The following is a 20,391-nucleotide window of genomic DNA, read 5'->3' as shown; positions in this document are numbered from 1 at the left end:
AAGATGTTGGAGGGGGCTGCCCTAATGGGTCGAAGTAGCAAGTTCCATAGTGTTGGCGTAGCCATATTATTGGGCATAAACCTGAATTTTTTTTTTTAATGCTGGAATAATTGGCTTATACCCAACCTATTGTAGAATATTACATGTTTGCCTTTTATACTAAAGATACTAAAATTAGACACCTAGAAGGGCTCAGACATCATTTTGTTGCGGTGAAGGGATTATTTGGTCGGAAGGGGCAACGCCTACATCTCACTTCTTTAAAAACACAATGGCTATCATTCATAAAGCGTTCCCGCATGCCGACTTTAAAAACAGCCGACTTTGCCGACCACCAAGCAAAATGTGTATTCATAAAGGCTGTTTCCGCATGCAAAGCAGACTTTCCCGAGCAGAGCGATAAATTACCGCATTATGCGGTGATTCCATGTGTAAATGTAACAAAATGTAAATTCATGAAAACTAATGCAGGCGGTATGCGAGGATTACCGCTCCCCTGGATGTAGCGATAGGCATGCGGAGTACATGTAAGTGAATGGGACAGACCTCCCGAACAGCAGCAGAGAGAACACCGCACGGAGGGACTCGGCCAGCTTCTCCTGTTTCCGCATGCCAACCGACATCCTACAGCCGCACTCCTACCGCAACAGGCAACATTTTTATGAATAACCACCCAGAAGGCTGAAATACCGACCGCGGTGTTTCCCCGCACGGATTTCATTTACCGACAGCACTTCTATGAATGATAGCCAATGAGGGTTAGCGGTGGCTCATGTAGCCTGACGGTAAATGCTTCTCTGCTACCGCAGAGAAATGCATTTTGCAGAGTCAGAGTTGAGGAGTCGGAGCAATGTTTGAGTCAGTGATTTTTGTACCCATTTCATAGCCCTGGTTTTGAGCTCTGCGGTGGGAGACACAGAAACACAAATGCAGCCATAGCCCTGCAAGGTCTGTGGAGTCTGAGCGATTTTGGGTAACTGAATTCAGAGTCGGTGGTTTCATAAAGTAAGAAGTTTGAGTCTGATTTTTGTACACACTCTGCAGCCCTGTTTTTGAGCTCCTCAGGGACACAGAACCACAAACGCAGCCAACAGTGGATGAGACGGATCTACTGCAAAATGTACATGAAAGGCGCCAATTGCTGTCAGTCATTTAAAAAAACTTCCATTTATTTGAGTGAAATGGCCGTAGATCCCCTTTTAAAGAGACACTGAAGTGAAAAAAAAAAAGATGATTTGTATGTGTAGCACAGCTAAGAAATAAAACATTAAGATCAGATACATCAGTGTAATTGTTTCCAGTACAGAAAGAGTTGAGAAACTCCAGTTGTTATCTCTATACAAACAAGCCATTAAGCTCTCCGACTAAGTTAGTCGTGGAGAGGGCTGTTATCTGACTTTTATTATCTCAACTGTTCCTGGACTATTTACTTTTCCTCTGCTAGAGGAGAGGTCATTACTTCACAGACTGCTCTGAAAGAATCATTTTGAATGCTGAGTGTTGTGTAATCTGCACATATTATAGAATGATGCAATGTTAGAAAAAACACACTATATACCTGAAAATAAAAGTATGAGAATATTTTTCTTTGCTGCTAATCTTCTAGTAATTATTCATAGTACACAACCAATTCACTATATCATTTTTTTTTTTTTTCGCTTCAGTGTCTCTTTAAATGATGCTTATGGCCAGGAAAAATGTTGCGTTCACAGCACAAGTGAACCAGCCCAAAGTAATTTGTCTGGGTCCATTGTTCAGAATGGCAATGTTCTGCTGAATGTTTTCCAGTTATTGTGTAAGGAAAAGAGATGGTTAATGAGATGCTAATAATTCTGGATTTCTTGTAAGTTTAATGCAAATTATATGCAGATTTGAATTGGACCAATCATTTTTGATTGGCTCAACTGACAAGCTGTGTGCAATTTGCATGCAAGCCTGCTTATTGTCCGTTTCTCAAGATGAGCAGCAAATAATAGGCAGACTTACAGGTCTGTCCCCCTCTGTAGACTTCTGATAAAGTCACTGGAATACTGTAGGGGGGGTCGGGGGAAAAATGAGTTGAACTTACCCGGGGCTTCTAATGGTCCCCCGCAGAAATCCTGTGCCTGCGCAGCCACTCACCGATGCTCCGGCCCTGCCTCCGGTTCACTTCTGGAATTTCAGACTTTAAAGTCTGAAAACCACTGCGCCTGTGTTGTCGTGTCCTCGCTCCCACAGATGTCACCAGGAGCGCACGGCTCAGGCACAGACCATACTGGGCCTGCTTAGTACGCTCCTGGTGACATCAGCGAGAAAGAGGACACGGCAATGCAGGTGCAGTATGCTCCAGGTGACATCAGTGGGAGCGAGGATATGGGTGGCAATGCAGGCGCAGTGGTTTTCAGACTTTAAAGTCTGAAATTCCAGAAATGAACCGGAGGCGGGGCTGGAGCATCGGTGAGTGGCTGCGGGGGACCATGAGAAGCCCCGGGTAAGTTCAACTCATTTTACTCCGAAGCCCCCCCCCCCCCCTACAGTATTCCTTTAACCACTTGCCGACCGCCCACAGCCCATGGGCGGCGGCAAAGTGGACGCCTAAAGGACCGCAATACGCCTTCAGGCGGCGCGTCCTTTAGGCATGCCGGGGGAGCGATCGCGTCATTGATGACGCGCGCTTCCCCCGGCAACTGGCTCCGCCCACCCGCCGTAACATCCCGCCGGCCATACGGAAGCGCCGGCGGGATGTTAACCCCGCGATCGCCGCTACAAAGTGTATAATACACTTTGTAATGTATACAAAGTGTATTATACAGGCTGCCTCCTGCCCTGGTGATCCCAGTGTCCGAGGGACCACCAGGGCAGGCTGCAGCCACCCTAGTCTGCACCCAAACACACTGATCTGCCCCCCCCCGCCCACTGATCGCCCACAGCACCCCTCAGACCCCCCCCTGCCCACCCCCCAGACCCCTGTTTGCACCCAATCACCCCCCCTAATAACCCATCAATCACTCCCTGTCACTATCTGTCAACGCTATTTTTTTTTTTATCCCTGCCCCCTCCTGATCACCCCCCCACCCCTCAGATTCTCCCCAGACCCCCCCCCCCAGACCCCCCCCCCCCCTGTGTACTGTATGCATCTATCTTCCCTGATAACCTGTCAATCACCCGTCAATCACCCGTCAATCACCCGTCAATCACCCATCAATCACCTATCAATCACCCCCTGTCACTGCCACCCAACAATCAGCCCCTAACCTGCCCCTTGCGGGCAATCTGATCACCCACCCACACCATTAGATCGCCCGCAGATCCGACATCAGATCACCTCCCAAATCCATTGTTTACATCTATTCTCTCCTCTAAACACCCACTAATTACCCATCAATCACCCATCAATCACCCCCTATCACCACCTGTCACTTTTACCTATCAGATCAGACCCTAATCTGCCCCTTGCGGGCACCCAATCACCCGCCAACACGCTCAGATTGCCCTCTGACCCCCCCTTATCAATTCGCCAGTGCATTAATTACATCTGTTCTTCCCTGTAATAACCCACTGATCACCTGTCAATCACCTGCCAATCACCTATCACCCATCAATCACCCCCTGTCACTACCACCCAACAATCAGCCCCTAACCCGCCCTTGCAGGCAAACTGATCACCCACCCACACCAATAGATCGCCCGCAAACCCGCCGTCAGATTACCTCCCAAATGTATTGTTTACATCTGTTATCTTCTCTAAACACCCACTAATTACCCATCAATCACCCATCAATCACCCCCTATCACCACCTGTCACTGTTACCTATCAGATCAGACCCTAAGCTGCCCCTTGCGGGCACCCAATCACCCGCCCACACGCTCAGATTGCCCTCAGACCCCCCCCCCCCCCCACCTTATCAATTCACCAGTGCATTAATTACATCTGTCCTTCCCTGTAATAACCCACTGATCACCTGTCAATCACCTGCCAATCACCTATCACCCATCAATCACCCCCTGTCACTACCACCCAACAATCAGCCCCTAACCCGCCCTTGCAGGCAAACTGATCACCCACCCACACCAATAGATCGCCCGCAGATCCGACATCAGATCACCACCCAAGCGCAGTGTTTCCATCTATTCTCTCCTCTAAACACCCACTAATTACCCATCAATCACCCCCTATCACCACCTGTCACTGTTACCCATCAGATCAGACCCTAATCTGCCCCTTGCGGGCACCCAATCACCCGCCTACACGCTCAGATTGCCCTCAGACCCCCCCTTATCAATTTGCCAGGGCATTATTTACATCTGTCCTTCCCTGTAATAACCCACTGATCACCTGTCAATCACCTGTCAATCACCCCCTGTCACTGCCACCCATCAATCACCCCTGTCACTGCCACCCATCAATCAGCCCCTAACCTGCCCCTTGCGGGCAAACTGATCACCCACCCACACCAATAGATCGCCCGCAGATCCGACATCAGATCACCACCCAAGCGCAGTGTTTCCATCTATTCTCTCCTCTAAACACCCACTAATTACCCATCAATCACCCCCTATCACCACCTGTCACTGTTACCCATCAGATCAGACCCTAATCTGCCCCTTGCGGGCACCCAATCACCCGCCTACACGCTCAGATTGCCCTCAGACCCCCCCTTATCAATTTGCCAGGGCATTATTTACATCTGTCCTTCCCTGTAATAACCCACTGATCACCTGTCAATCACCTGTCAATCACCCATCAATCACCCCCTGTCACTGCCACCCATCAATCACCCGCTGTCACTGCCACCCATCAATCAGCCCCTAACCTGCCCCTTGCGGGCAATCTGATCACCCACCCACACCAATAGATCGCCCGCAGATCCGACGTCCGATCACCTCCCAAGTGCAGTGTTCACATCTGTTCTCTACCCTAAACACCCACTAATTACCCATCAATCACCCCCTGTCACTGCTACCTATCAGATTAGACCCCTATCTGCCCCTAGGGCACTCAATCACCCGCCCACACCCTCAGAATGCCCTCAGACCCCAGCCCTGATCACCTCGCCAGTGCATTGCTTGCATCTATTCCCCCCTCTAATCACACCTTGAGACACCCATCAATCACCTCCTGTCACCCCCTAGCACACCTACCCATCAGATCAGGCCCTAATTTGCCCCGTGTGGGCTCCTGATCACTCGGCCAAACCCTCAGATCCCCCTCAGACCCCCTTCCGATCACCTCCCCAGTGCATTGATTGCATCTATTTTCCCCTCTAACCACCCCCTGAGACACCCATCAATCACCTCCTGTCACCCCCCTAGCACTCCTATCCATCAGATCAGGCCCAATACAACCTGTCATCTAAAAGGCCACCCTGCTTCTGACCGGTTCCACAAAATTCGCCCCCTCATAGACCACCTGTCATCAAAATTTGCAGATGCTTATACCCCTGAACAGTCATTTTGAGACATTTGGTTTCCAGACTACTCACGGTTTTGGGCCCGTAAAATGCCAGGGCGGTATAGGAACCCCACAAGTGACACCATTTTAGAAAAAAAGACACCCCAAGGTATTCTGTTAGGTGTATGACGAGTTCATAGAAGATTTTATTTTTTGTCAAAAGTTAGCGGAAATTGATTTTTATTGGTTTTTTTTCACAGTGTCATTTTTCACTAACTTGTGACAAAAAATAAAATCTTCTATGAACTCGCCATACACCTAACGGAATACCTTGGGGTGTCTTCTTTCTAAAATGGGGTCACTTGTGGGGTTCCTATACTGCCCTGGCATTTTAGGGGCCCTAAACCGCGAGGAGTAGTCTAGAAAACAAATGCCTCAAAATGACCCGTGAATAGGACGTTGGGCCCCTTAGCGCACCTAGGCTGCAAAAAAGTGTCACACATGTGGTACCGCCGTACTCAGGAAAAGTAGTATAATGTGTTTTGGGGTGTATTTTTACACATACCCATGCTGGGTGGGAGAAATTTCTATGTAAATGGTCAATTGTGTGTAAAACAAATCAAACAATTGTCATTTACAGAGATATTTCTCCCACTTAGCATGGGTATGTGTAAAAATACACCCCAAAACACATTATACTACTTCTCCTGAGTACGGCGGTACCACGTGTGGCACTTTTTTACACCCTAAGTACGCTAAGGGGCCCAAAGTCCAATGAGTACCTTTAGGATTTCACAGGTCATTTTGCGACATTTGGTTTCAAGACTACTCCTCACGGTTTAGGGCCCCTAAAATGCCAGGGCAGTATAGTAACCCCACAAATGACCCCATTCTAGAAAGAAGACACCCAAAGGTATTCCGTTAGGAGTATGGTGAGTTCATAGAAGATTTTATTTTTTGTCAAAAGTTAGCGGAAAATTGATTTTTATTGTTTTTTTCACAAAGTGTCATTTTCCACTAACTTTTGACAAAAAATAAAATCTTCTATGAACTCACCATACTCCTAACGGAATACCTTGGGGTGTCTTCTTTCTAAAATGGGGTCATTTGTGGGGTTCCTATACTGAACTGGCATTTTAGGGGCCCTAAACCGTGAGGAGTAGTCTGGAAATCAAATTCCGCAAAATGACCTGTGAAATCCTAAAGGTACTCATTGGACTTTGGGCCCTTTAGCGCAGTTAGGGTGCAAAAAAGTGCCACACATGTGGTATTGCCATACTCGGGAGAAGTAGTACAATGTGTTTTGGGGTGTATTTTTACACATACCCATGCTGGGTGGGAGAAATACCTCTGTAAATGACAATCTTTTGATTTTTTTTACACACAATTGTCCATTTACAGAGTTATTTCTCCCACCCAGCATGGGTATGTGTAAAAATACACCCCAAAACACATTGTACTACTTCTCCCGAGTACGGCGATACCACATGTGTGGCACTTTTTTGCACCCTAACTGCGCTAAAGGGCCCAAAGTCCAATGAGTACCTTTAGGATTTCACAGGTCATTTTGCGGAATTTGATTTCCAGACTACTCCTCACGGTTTAGGGCCCCTAAAATGCCAGGGCAGTATAGGAACCCCACAAATGACCCCATTTTAGAAAGAAGACACCCCAAGGTATTCCATTAGTAGTATGGTGAGTTTATAGAAGATTTTATTTTTTGTCACAAGTTAGTGGAAAATGACACTTGTGAAAAAAACAATAAAAATCAATTTTCCGCTAACTTTTGACAAAAAATAAAATGGACAATTGTGTGTAAAACAAATGAAAAAATTGTCATTTACAGAGATATTTCTCCCACCCAGCATGGGTATGTGTAAAAATACACCCCAAAACACATTCTACTACTTCTCTTGAGTACGGCAATACCACATGTGTGGCACTTTTTTGCAGCCTAACTGCGCTAAGAGGCCCAAAGTCCAATGAGCACCTTTAGGCTTTACAGGGGTGCTTACAAATTAGCACCCCCCAAAATGCGAGGACAGTAAACACACCCCACAAATGACCCCATTTTGGAAAGTAGACACTTCAAGGTATTCAGAGAGGGGCATGGTGAGTCCGTGGCAGATTTCATTTTTTTTTGTCGCAAGTTAGAAGAAATGGATTCTTTTTTTTTTTTCTTTTTTTTTGTCACAAAGTGTCATTTTCCGCTTACTTGTGACAAAAAATAATATCTTCTATGAACTCACTATGCCTCTCAGTGAATACTTTGGGATGTCTTCTTTCCAAAATGGGGTCATTTGGGGGGTATTTATACTATCCTGGAATTCTAGCCCCTCATGAAACATGACAAGGGGTCAGAAAAGTCATAGATGCTTGAAAATGGCAAAATTCACTTTTTGCACCATAGTTTGTAAACGCTATAACTTTTACCCAAACCAATAAATATACACTGAATGGTTTTTTTTTTATCAAAAACATGTTTGTCCACATTTTTCGCGCTGCATGTATACAGAAATTTTACTTTATTTGAAAATTGTCAGCACAGAAAGTTAAAAAAATCATTTTTTTGCCAAAATTCATGTCTTTTTTGATGAATATAATAAAAAGTAAAAATCGCAGGAGCAATCAAATAGCACCAAAAGAAAGCTTTATTAGTGACAAGAAAAGGAGCCAAAATTCATTTAGGTGGTAGGTTGTATGAGCGAGCAATAAACCGTGAAAGCTGCAGTGGTCTGAATGGAAAAAAAGTGGCCGGTCCTTAAGGGGTAGAAAGACTGTGGTCCTCAAGTGGTTAATGAGTTAGTTTTGTTTTTTTTATATTTTAGCTTTTACGGATTGCTGTAAAGACTGATTGTGACATGTTTGTTGTTCCTCCAGGAACTGGGAAAACACTCTTAGCAAGAGCTGTGGCCAGCCAACTGGATTGCAATTTCTTAAAGGTAAACCTCTGTTAAATGAAAATGTTTTGTAAAATGGTTATAATTACAGATGGTAAATGCTAAAGAGTACTTCTAGTAATTGTGTTTTTTTTTTTTGTACTTATTGTTTTTAATGAAGTCTTAATTGTCCTATAACAGGAGATTGCAGTGTTCTCACCAGGCTTTAGGCGGGTGCTCCACCCGGCTTGTTTTGGTGACCACCCGGCTGTCATTGGCTCACCTCTTTTTATGCTGTAAGCAGAGTTGCACATAGAAGCAACAGCCCTGCACTCTCTCATCTCGCCCCACCCAGCTACCTTTTCATGCCGCCCGGCTGGAAAAAAAATTCTGGGGAGAACAGTGGATTGTCAATGTCTGTCATTAATCTTAAATCCCGTCCCTTGCCACCTGAAGCCAGTTCAGAAGTTTGGAGCTCTGAGGCCGGGTGTGGCCTCAGAGCTCCATACCCACCTGCCTTGCCAGCCTACTGCCTATCAGGCGTGGCTACGGCAACACAAGTGGGGGTGGCCTCAGAGCTTCCAGACTTCTCAGCAGGCTTCAGGCAAAAACCGCTGTTGAATTTTTTCAATGGGGGTGCGGTTTAAGATTAATGACTATATCGGGGGGAACAGGTGAGTTATTCGCTCTTTCGATGGCTAATTCACTGTTAAGCTTGGACACACCTTCAATTGATTGGAATGGATTATATTTCGAGTTGGTGCAAATTTGTTAATTGTATGCAAATGTATTCAGTAGTTAACTTCTGCATTCGTTTGGTCCAATTTCGTGCTGCATAAAATTTGTGCCAACTGGAAATAGTCATCAACTTGCTGACCATTCAAAGCTACAAGCAAGGTTCCTTTGTACAATGCTGGGCATACACGTCACGTTTATGCGCCGGAATCGAGCCAGCGCGTCACCGCTTGTGCACGCGGATCTATTCCTGCTCGTCCTCGCGGGCACTTCCTTATCAGCGCTTCGTTTTTTCCTATTGTCCGCCCGCAGGGATCGAGCCGGGAATCGATCTCCCCCGAGTGATTGGACATGTCGGAAATGATCAATCAAGCCATCAGCGGCTCGATTGATAAGAAGGATCTGGTCCGTGTATGTGATGCAGTTTAATATGGAGGCAATTGCTTACCCTTTTTACATCGGTGATTGACTCTCGTTATCTACATGACTTGTTTTGCTTCTGCACCTTATGCTGCTTCCTTTATCCTCTCAGGTTGTATCCAGTTCTATTGTAGACAAATACATTGGTGAAAGTGCCCGACTAATTAGAGAAATGTTCAACTATGCCAGAGACCATCAGCCGTGTATCATCTTTATGGATGAAATCGATGCCATAGGTAAGTGATGAGAATGTTGTAGGTTTATATCTTTCCGATCCGTAATAGGCTTAATAAACACGTGTTAGTTTTTACATGTTACTATGGTTAAGTGGGTGGATCCTTTAAGCCGCTTCAGCACCGCCTACCGCCGGCTAGGGCTCGGTGGTGCGACGTTTTGGGTGCATTAGGATTGGCTGACGATTGTCAGCTGAGCGAGTCATGTGACTTGTTTCACGTGACTCTGACATCACCCGGCTAGCCTCGTCGCACTACCTATTGCAGATAGCAGGGGCCTCTCTTTATTTACTGATTGGTGAGTTTACATTCAAAATACTTTGATTCCAGTGGTGTATACAATGTGTAATAGTCTCCCATCAGGTCCTCTGTGATTTGGCTCTTTTGATTGGTCACTGGGCCCCCAGAGGGGCGTGACTTTATGATAAATATGTGTATTGTATGATCACTATGCAACTTGACAAAGGCCTAAGGAGGCCGAAACAGCGGTCTGTTGATGTGTCTGCATCAATAAAATTCTAAAGAGTTAATACACTGCGTGGTGCCGGTCTTTGGAGTGGATCTATTGCTGTGACCCCCAGGTACCGGGGTGAAGACCTTGGCACACCCGTTCTACCACTTATTGGAGCTGATGGTGGTGCTCCTGGGCGCTTGATGACCACTCTTTAAAGGGAAGGTTCAGGGTGTAATTTAAAAAAAATTAAAATACAAATCCACTTACCTGGGGCTTCCTCCAGCCCGTGTCAAGCAGGATGTGCTCTTGGCGCCGCTCCGCAGGCCCCCGTCTTCTCCGGTGGCGCACCCGACCTCGCCAGGCCGGCTTCCAGGTCGGGCTCTTCTGCGCTCCAACATGCGTCTCACGCCGTCGCGCTGACGTCATTGGACGTCCTCCGGGCTGTACTGCACAGTACAGCCCGGAGGACGTCTGATTACGTCAGTGAGACGCACGTTGGAGTGCGGCAGAGCCCGACCTGGAAGCCGGCCTGGCCAGGTCGGGTGCGCCACCGGATACATACACGTTTATCTCATCGTGTCACATGTCACCTCGGGTACACTTTTTAAGATGTTTGGCTCAGACGGTCATGAATCCTATTGTTTGAGGAACATTTCATTTGTGTACCAATCATCCTATTTAAAATTCTGCACCTGGGTGAAATCTGGAAAGCTTGAACAGGTGTCCTTTTCATTCTGAGTCTTGTATTGTTGACAAGAATGCAGCTCTACTTTTCATAACCTGGGCCTGTTCATTTTATTTATTTTAAGGTGGTCGACGGTTTTCTGAAGGCACATCCGCTGACCGAGAAATTCAGAGAACTCTAATGGAGGTACGAACCGAAATCTGCTGAAGACTTGGCGAACTAGATGATGAAATCAGAGTAACCAATGCAGTGTATTGTGAAACATGTCTAATATAGAGAGTTCCTACTGGTTGTTAGGTGATCTCTGCAGAATGTTTGTTTACCGATAGCTCTAAAGCCAGTAGAAAATATATACCTGATATTCCAGAATGCTCTGGGAGAATTCCACATAATAAACAGCCTAAGCTAAGCATCACAGGGAGGGTGGGGCTACATACCAATATACAGCAATATATAGATATAGCAAGTGTTTCTGATGCTGAAACCAAGAAACTTAAAGCGGAATATAACCCTGCATTTTAACTTTGCTCTAAAACATTATTCACAGCATATTATATGCAACCAGCATTTTTTTTTTTCTTTTTTTTTTTTTTTTTTTTACTAGACCAGCATTGGAAGGGTTTCACACAGAGCTTTGAAGTTCCATGGAGAGAAATGCTGCCGCAGCCGAAGTTTAGATACATTTAAGTAAACACAATGTAACAAGTGAGGAATGTGACACACTCTGGCTGTGCAGGAGCTCCTGGACACAGAGCGAGTCACATTCCTCACTTGTTACATTGTGTATACTTAAATGTATGTAAACTTCGGCTGCGGCAGCATTTCTCTCCATGGAACTTTAAAGCTGTGTGTAACCCTTCCAATGCTGGTCTAGTAAAAAAAATGCTGGTTGCATATAATATGCTGTAAATTAATGTTTTAGAGCAAAGTTGAAATGCTGGGTTATATTCCGCTTTAACAAATGGAGTATTTTGAATAGTTTACTGCATTGCTACTATGTCACTACAGGGCCTGTTTAGCAGTGTCCCCTTTGTGTTTTGTAGTTGTTGAATCAGATGGATGGATTTGACACCCTGCACAGAGTAAAAATGATAATGGCCACCAACAGACCAGACACCCTGGACCCGGCTTTACTGCGCCCAGGAAGACTCGACCGTAAAATCCGTAGGTCACAACTTTTCAGTGTGTTTATTTTTCTTCCTATTTGTGTTTTTTCATTTTGTTGTCGTTTTTTAAGTGCAGTCACCATTCATTTGCAGATATTGAGCTTCCCAATGAACAAGCGCGGTTAGACATTCTGAAGATCCACGCCGGCCCCATCACTAAACACGGAGAAATAGGTAAGGGCATGTTTCTACCACCTGTTGATAAATTGTTGCTTTGTTTTGTGAATACTGCTGCACACAACACAGCTTTTAGTTACTCTCTCATTTAAAGTGTGATAACTGGGGGTGGTCAGTGAGATGCTAAGAATTCTGAGCTGATAGGTCTGTGCTAATTTTTATACATTGACTATCATTCATAAAGCATTACCGCATGCAGTAATGCAGAAAACAGCTGACTTCACCGAGCACTGAGCAAAATGTCAATTCATCAAAGCTGTTACCAAATGAAAAGCTGAAATTCCTGAGCAGTGCGGTAAATTACCCACTTGTGCAGTAATTACCTCAGTAAATGTCAATGCATAAAGATTAGAGCAGGCGGTAATGGCACGGAGAATACTGCCCGCTTTGAAGAGGTAATAGAGCGATAAGAGCAAAGTTTACCGCTTCACATTCAGTCCTTTTCACTTTATGCATCCGAGCAATGTTCATTCATTAGCCTATAACTTTATCACTACTTATCACAATTAATTTCTTTGGGGGGGGGGGGGGGGGGGTTACATTTTGCTAAGAGCCACTTTACTGTAAATGCATTTTAACAGTAAGAATAATAAAACTGAAAAAATTCATTTTTCAGTTTTCGGCCATTATAGCTTTAAAATAATACATGCCTCCATAATTAAAACCCACGTATTGTATTTGCCCATTTGTCCCGGTTATTACACCGTTTAAATTATGTCCCTATCACAATGTATGGCGACAATATTTTATTTGAAAAAAAAAATGTTCCCGTTTTGCATCCATCACTATTTACACGCTTATAATTTAAAAAAAAAAATTGAAATATTTCATCTTTACATTGATATTTAAAAAGTTTAAACCCTTAGGTAAAAAAATTTTTATTAAACATTTTATGTGGGTATTTTTGGGAGGGTGGGATGGAAATAGTATTTTTTTTTTTTTATGTATGTGTGTTTTTTTTTTTTGTTTTTTTTTACATTTAGATGTAGTTTTACTTTTTGGCCACAAGATGGCAACTCTAATGGCTTATTACACACACACGCCACAATGTGGCAAGAGCCATAAAAAAAAAAAAGACAGCTCGTCGCCAGGTCCCTCTGTGCAACAGCCATACACACGGCGCACAGAGGGACACAGATTCGGCGGAAGCTGTCGCCAAAGGTTCCTACTACCCCCGCCGGAAGCTCCATACATTGTGTATGGAGTTGCTGTCGCTAGTCCGCATACACACGGTGGACTAGCGATATTTGCGTCGAAGTTGCGGCGACAGCTGTTGCCGGCGATTGGCTAAGTCAATCGCCTGGCGACAGCTCTGACAAGCAACGGTTCATGGCGCGCCTCATACACACGGGCGACCTGTCGCCGCAACACGCGCGTCACGTGGTTGCAGCGACAGTTGTAGCCCGTGTGTATGAGGCTTAAAGGGATACTGTAGGGGGGTCGAGGGAAAATGAGTTGAACTTACCCGGGGCTTCTAACGGTCCCCCAAAGATATCCTGTGTTGGCGCAGGCACTCACCGATGCTCCGGCTCCGTCTCCGGTTCACTTCTGGAATTTCAGACTTTAAAGTCTGTAAACCACTGCGCCTGCGTTGCCGTGTCCTCGATCCCGCTGATGTCATCAAGAGCGCACAGCGCAGGCCCAGTATCGTCTGTGTCTGCGCAGTACACTCCTGGTGACATCAGCGGGAGCGAGGACACGGGCGTGCAGGGGCAGTGGTTTTCTGACTTTAAAGTCAGAAATTCCAGAAGTGAACTGGAGGCGGGGCCGGAGTATCGGTGAGTGGCTGCGCCAACACAGGATGTCTGCGGGGGACCATTAGAAGCCCCGGGTAAGTTCAGCTCATTTTCCCCCGACCCCCCTACAGTATCCCTTTAAGCGTAACATGTACGCTTAGAGGGAGGTAGGGGGATGTAAGAGGAAGAAAAAGCGAGGCTTCCAAGAGAAGCGGTCTTTTTTTTTTTTTTTTTTTTTTTTTTTTTTTTATGTTTCTGCAGGGGAGAGGAATCGGTGATTGGGTACCATGTCCCGATTGATTCCTGCGCTAATGATTCACAGCCGGAAGTGCGCGTGCATGCGCGCGATTGGCCGCGGGAGTGCACATGGCCTCCTGGACGTAACTTTTACGTCCAGGAAGCTTAAATGGTTAATGGAGACTCACAAGCAGAAGCAGTGAGATCTCCCCCAGGCAGCAGCAGCCAGAGTGGAACAAACAAGGCTTCCCCTAAATACCTTAAAGAAATACTATTAAAGTATCTCAATTTCTGTTCGTTAAAACACCGCAATTCTATCGCAGCTGTGAAAATGTTTATGAATTGGCACACAAGTCTAAAATACCGAAGGCAGTATTTTCCCAACCAGATTTTTTTTTTTACCGCACTGCTTTTATGAATGATAGCCAATGTAGAAATCAATGCATTTGGTACATTTCCAAGCTACATAAGTTTTAATCAATTCCTGAATTGTAAGCATCTCATTGATCATCCCTGATGTCCCACATTGCCCAGAGATTCAGGAGAACCTCACCAAATCAAGCCCCAGCCCTTTAACCTTTCCAAACAAGTGTCCGTAAGAGGGAGGAGTTGGGAGTTCTGTATGATGGGCTCTAGTATTTGTGTGCCAGCTGAGGTGTTGCTACAGCTCAGAGTTCTTGTCCTCTTGTGTTTGCATTGGGCTCCTTCAGGGAACTTCAACTTCATCCCAGGTCCCAAAATCATTCAAGAGCTTATTCAGTCTAAAATAAACGGGGGGGGGGGGGGGGGGGGGGGGTGTTAAAAAAAGACCTTCAATGATTCTGACATGAATATGATTGTCAGCTCCTCTGAGGACAGTCAGTGACATGACTATGTACGCTGTAAAGTGCTGCAGATTATATATAAATACAAAATGTGGATATGTATACATAAAATCTTTATTTTTTTTTTTATTTTTTTTTTTATTTTTTTTTTATGATTGGTAAGTTCAAATGCTGTATAATGTGAGAAAATATTCACCAAATTGATAAACCGGCTATGGTACTGCAAAACCTACAGTAACAATATCCATACTGGGCCATAAGCTTGGAGCTGCTCATCTATTGCCTAGTACCCAGAGGACATCAGGCCAGCCTGCACTTGCATTTCAGTTTATCTCACATCAGTTGTCAGTGTGTGGCGAGTCTGCAGGATTACTGTTAACCACACTACCATTCGCCCTACCTCTCAAGCCCGCTGACTGGGTGTCACCCTGGACTCTGCACTCTCCTTCGACACATGCAAAACCTCACAAAGTCCTGCAACTTCCTCCTCTGCAACATCTGCAAAATCCACCCTTTCCTGACATCAGCCACCTCCAAACTCCTCATCCATGCCCTCATAATTTCCCGCCTTGACTACTGCAATGCCCTTCTGTCTGGTCTCCCTATGACCCGAATAGCCCCACTGCAGTCCATCATGAATGCGGCAGCCAGAATTATCCACTCCTCCCATCGCTCCACCACGGCAGCTCCCCTCCTTGAATCCCTCCACTGGCTTCCTATCCAGTCCATAATCAGATTCAAGATACTGTGTCTGACCTACAAATCTGTCCACAAAACCTGTCCAACCTACATTTCGGATCTTACTCAGAGGTACACACCAAGCCGCTCACTCCGCTCCTCCAATGAACTTCACCTGACCGTCCCCCTCATCACCCAGTCCCATGCACGCCTCCAAGACTTCTCAAGAGCCGCTCCAACACTATGGAACTTCCTACCTCCACCTATTAGGGCAACCCCCTCCTTCAACATCTTCAAGAAGGCCCTCAAAACTCACCTTTTCACTCTGGCCTACTACCCCTCACAAGTGCGCTAAACCCACAGCTGAACTCTGGTCCCCTACCTCTCGTGTCTCTACCTCTCCCTCTAGATTGTAAGGCTTTGGGCAGGGTCCGCCTCCTTTTGCGTGCTACCGAATAACACACCTCCATTACTGTGCACCCATGCTATGCATCTGAGTGAACCTAACTTGCCTAATCTCCATGCTCGCATCCAGTGACTGACTAAGCATTACCTGGTACTCATACTGTGCTGCATGATCTGGTCTTTCTTGTATTCAGGTATTGTCATTTTGCTGTATGTCTCCCCTAAATATTGTCTGTAACCTTAACTAATGTTCAGCGCTGCGTAATATGTTGGTGCTATATAAATACAATAAATTACTGTTACATTTGGAAAGATCACAGAAATAAAATATGTATTTTTTTTCTTAAAGATTATGAAGCCATTGTGAAGCTTTCAGATGGATTTAATGGGGCTGATCTGAGAAATGTCTGCACTGAAGCAGGTAAGGGGGTAACTTATCCTGAAAGCCCCGGTGCACCCTTCCAGATGTTTCACGGCGTTTGGTATTATTCCTCTCAATACAGCATCACCTTAAAGAGAACCTGCGGGGGAGCAGATGGAACACATGTTCTCTGCCTAATGGGAGGCAGATGGGAGGCATGTTCTCTGCCTGACATGGCTCTGTGTCCCCCCACTGACGCTCTCTGCCCCCCCCCCTCCCCCCACCGCCATTATATAGCCTACCCCCTAGTTTAGCGACAAGATTTGTAGCTAACTAGGAGGTAAACACGGGAGAGGAAGTCCCTGTTCAAAACACCCACCAGGGGCGTTCCTGCAGGGTTCCCTGAGCTGCCATTGGGCAGCTCTCTCCCCCTAGCCACGCCCCCACCGCTCCCCACCTCCCTGCATACTATGAGAGAGAGACAGTCTCTCAGTGCAGCGTAGTGACCTGGAGGTCGTGAAAGTGGTCCATGGGAGCGGCGGTTTTTGCAGCTACCTGATCCACGGGGCTGAGCCTACTTTTTTTTTTTTTTTCTTTTTTTGAGCACAGCTCGGGCTCTCTAAACCTACACCTTGCGCAAATGCTCCTTTCACTAAAGAATGTGCGTATTTAAAGAGTTCCTATGCTGAGTCCAGTCCTTCTTTACATACGTTTCTTTGTGTATTGCAGGAATGTTTGCTATCCGGGCAGACCATGACTTTGTCGTCCAGGAAGACTTCATGAAAGCCGTTCGAAAAGTTGCTGATTCTAAGAAACTGGAGTCTAAATTGGATTACAAACCTGTCTAATGTAGACAAAGACTGCATGGGTGATATGTGTCTGATGTAAGAGGCTGAGTATGCTTGTCTGAGGGTGCGTACGCACATCCAATTCTGATTGGCCAATCTGTTCACAGTATTCAGAATCTGTTGGCCCTCCTAGTACATGGAGGTGGTAAAATTGGCCAATCAAAATGTGGGTGTGTCTACGCACCCTAAGAGTATGTCAAACATCGTCAGAAATAGTAGTTTGATTTTTTTCGGGGAGAAGTCTGCTACAGAAACGGTCAGATTCCCGCATTAAAGTAAACCGTTTTGATTGCGGTTCCCACATTAAATGAAATGGAAAAGTTTGTTTTTTCTTTTTGCATTGCAAAAATTATTTATTGTGTGAACAAGTCAGAGAGCTGGGAAACCACTTAGCAGATTTTAAGAAAGTTGCTGTTTCTTAAGGAGTATTTTATATTAGTTGAACTTTTGTTTCTTCTTTCCAAGGTAAATAAACCATGTTTAAACTGGGTGACTTCCTTTACCATCAGTTTCTTCAACAGTCTTGGCACTAGAGATAAATCCATAAGATAATTCTGCCTGGCATGCCGATATAACCTCCCTAGCGTTATGGACGAGCCTGATTCGTCCTTAAAGAGACTGAAGCTGCAAAAAAAATTTTCACCTGCTAGTTTCCATAAGTAGTATCAGGAGACATTAAACGCCGCAATCCAGCGGCAAAACGAGGGGTTTATACCCCCAGATCTCGGGGCAAACATCCATGACTTTCAAAGTCATGGATCTTGCTGCCCGGGGAGGCAGAGCTTGGCCCTGTAGCTCTGCCTCTAATGAAGTCAATCGCTGTGCGGATCTCTGCCTCTCCCCGCCCCTCTCTGTGAAGGAATATTGAGAGGGGCGTGGAGAGGCGTAGATTGACTTCAGTAGAGGCAGAGCTACAGCGCTGAGCTCTGCCTCTTTTGGGAAGCACTGCACTCCTTTTTCCCCCCAGGGATTCAGGGGGTATAAACCCCTTTTCTTGCCGTTGGAATGCAGAGTTTCATGTCTCCTCATACTACTTATGGAAACTAGCAGGTAAAAATAGCATATTTTTGTCGCTTTAGACTCTTTAAAGATATATTTTTTTTAAATTTAAGAATGGTAAGGATGAGTCGGGGTCATCCAGTAATTGCTAGTACTCCTCTGCGCCGTCGCGGCTTCTCTGCGAGCGTATTCCCATCCTCTTATTAGTGTATTCTCGGCAATCTGGCAGCGATCTCCTCTTCTTTCTCCATCACTTCCTGTCTCTCGATAGTTACACCCCCCGGCATGTCCCCTGTGAGGCTGCGTGCGCCCCCTGGTGTTGGAGGCATGCAGTGTCAAATTTTTTTTTTTTTTATGTTGCCTTCATTAGAAACATCTGTATTGAATCCAGTATAAAAACTTCTTCTAAGTGTAAAAAAGATGCTATGGTCAGCATTACTGCCCATAGCAACAAAGTAAAACTTTTTTTTTAATAAAATGTGAATTTTTTTTTTTTTTTTTTTAATTGTATGCATGTTTGTTGACAGCTCACAAAACCGCATCTTGCAAGTGGTCCGCAAAAATGCTTACAATGTAAAACTTTAAAAAAAAAAAAAAAAAAAAAAAAAAAAAAAAATGGTCCCCTCTTTTGGTACAAAAATCGCGTGGAAATTTAACACCGGAAAGGTTAAAGGGACCCTGCACAGTATATAAAAATGAAATCGATACTTACCTGGGGCTTCCTCCAATCCACCATAGGCTGCGAGGTCCCCTGGCTCCTCTCCCGGTCCTGCTAGCAACTTCATTACCGGTGACACCCGGTGTCGGGCCAAATCTTCCTTACCAGTGATGCATCACGGCGGCCGGCGTGACAGTCCTGCGCATGCGCGGTTTTCGAACTCTGAATCGCGCATGTGCAGGACTGTCGTGATGGCGGGGAGTGTCACCAGTCTGGAAGTGTTGGGCCAACACTCGGCCCGGGTGTCGCCGGTAATGAAGTCACCAGTGGGACCGGGAGAGGAGCCAGGAGGATGCCGGGGGACCTCACGGCCTACGGTGGGCTCGAGGAACTCCCAGGTAAGTACCGATTTCATTTTCATTTACTGCTCAAGGTCCCTTTTTTAAAGGACAACTGGAAGTAAGAAGAATATGGAGGCTGCCATATTCAGTTCTTTTTAAACAATACCAGTAGCCTGGCAACGATGCTGATCTTTTTGGCAGCATTAGTGTCTGAATAACGCCAGAAACAAGCATGCAGATAATCTTGTCAGATCTGACAATGTCAGAAACGCCTGATCTGCAGCATGCTTGTTCAGGGGCTATGGCTAAAAGTATTAAAGGCAGAGGATCAGCAGGACAGCTAGGTAACTGGTATTGCTTATTGGGAAATAAATATGGCAGCCTCCACATGCCTGCCAACTGTTGTCCTTTAACAGCTGGCATTAAGTTGTCCTCAAGTCGCTGCATGCAACTTTAGGGAAATTCACCTCTGACCCAAACTTATGTCAGTGGTACAAGGGTGCTTATAAAACTGCTGCACACAGTACTTAGGGCTTGTTCTCACTTAGGCAATAAGGTGATTCCTGCTAATCGCCGAAGTGCTAGCGCAATGATACCCTATGGCAGTGATCTCACTGCAGCAATTGCTGCTGGTCGCAGGCGTTTTGCGATTAACGGCAATTGCAAAATGTATTACCTGCAGGATTTTCTCGTGATTTTTCAGCGATCGCGCTACATTGCTTATAAAAGCGCTTATGGCAATCGCTCTGAATCGCGAGGGTACAGTTATTTTACTGGTAAATTTTTTTTTATTTTTTTTATGGTAAAAATCACCCTTGCAAAACTGTAGCGCTAAGGGCTACCTGTTTGCTACTTTTAGCCACAAACCCTGAACAAGCATACAGCAGGGGTTTCTGACATTGTCACATTGTCAGATCTAACATGTTTAGCTGCATGCTTGTTTCTGGGGTGATTCTGACACTACTGCAGCCAAATAGATCAGGACAGCCAGGAAATTGGTATAGTTTAAAAAGAAATAAATAGGACAGCCTCCAAATACTTCTCGCTTCAGGTTCCAATTCCAAGGTTAAAGAGTAATCAAGTAATCACTAGTCATTTTGTATTCAAAACGCCACACTGGGCTTAGGAGCAGTAAGAACATTGCCACTATGCTGCCCATCAGGTATGCAATGGTTATACAATGT

At 45.4% G+C, this 20,391-nt stretch overlaps 1 protein-coding gene across 1 annotated transcript in view; it reads left to right on the top strand.

Moving 5' to 3' along the window:
- Positions 1 to 17,699, top strand: part of PSMC6 (proteasome 26S subunit, ATPase 6) — a 32,324-nt gene extending 14,625 nt beyond the window's left edge. Inside the window, exons 8-14 of the mRNA XM_068252296.1 lie at positions 8,252 to 8,313; positions 9,518 to 9,641; positions 10,902 to 10,963; positions 11,821 to 11,941; positions 12,037 to 12,117; positions 16,350 to 16,421; positions 17,091 to 17,699. Coding sequence (XP_068108397.1) covers positions 8,252 to 8,313; positions 9,518 to 9,641; positions 10,902 to 10,963; positions 11,821 to 11,941; positions 12,037 to 12,117; positions 16,350 to 16,421; positions 17,091 to 17,209 — 641 coding nt within the window. The 3' untranslated portion in view covers positions 17,210 to 17,699. The remainder of the gene's footprint in view (positions 1 to 8,251; positions 8,314 to 9,517; positions 9,642 to 10,901; positions 10,964 to 11,820; positions 11,942 to 12,036; positions 12,118 to 16,349; positions 16,422 to 17,090) is intronic.
- Positions 17,700 to 20,391: the final 2,692 nt, after the last annotated feature.

The sequence above is a fragment of the Hyperolius riggenbachi genome, chromosome 9 (genome assembly GCF_040937935.1).
Source record: "Hyperolius riggenbachi isolate aHypRig1 chromosome 9, aHypRig1.pri, whole genome shotgun sequence".
NCBI lineage: Eukaryota > Metazoa > Chordata > Amphibia > Anura > Hyperoliidae > Hyperolius > Hyperolius riggenbachi.
This window is presented reverse-complemented; position numbering and strand designations above follow the sequence as displayed.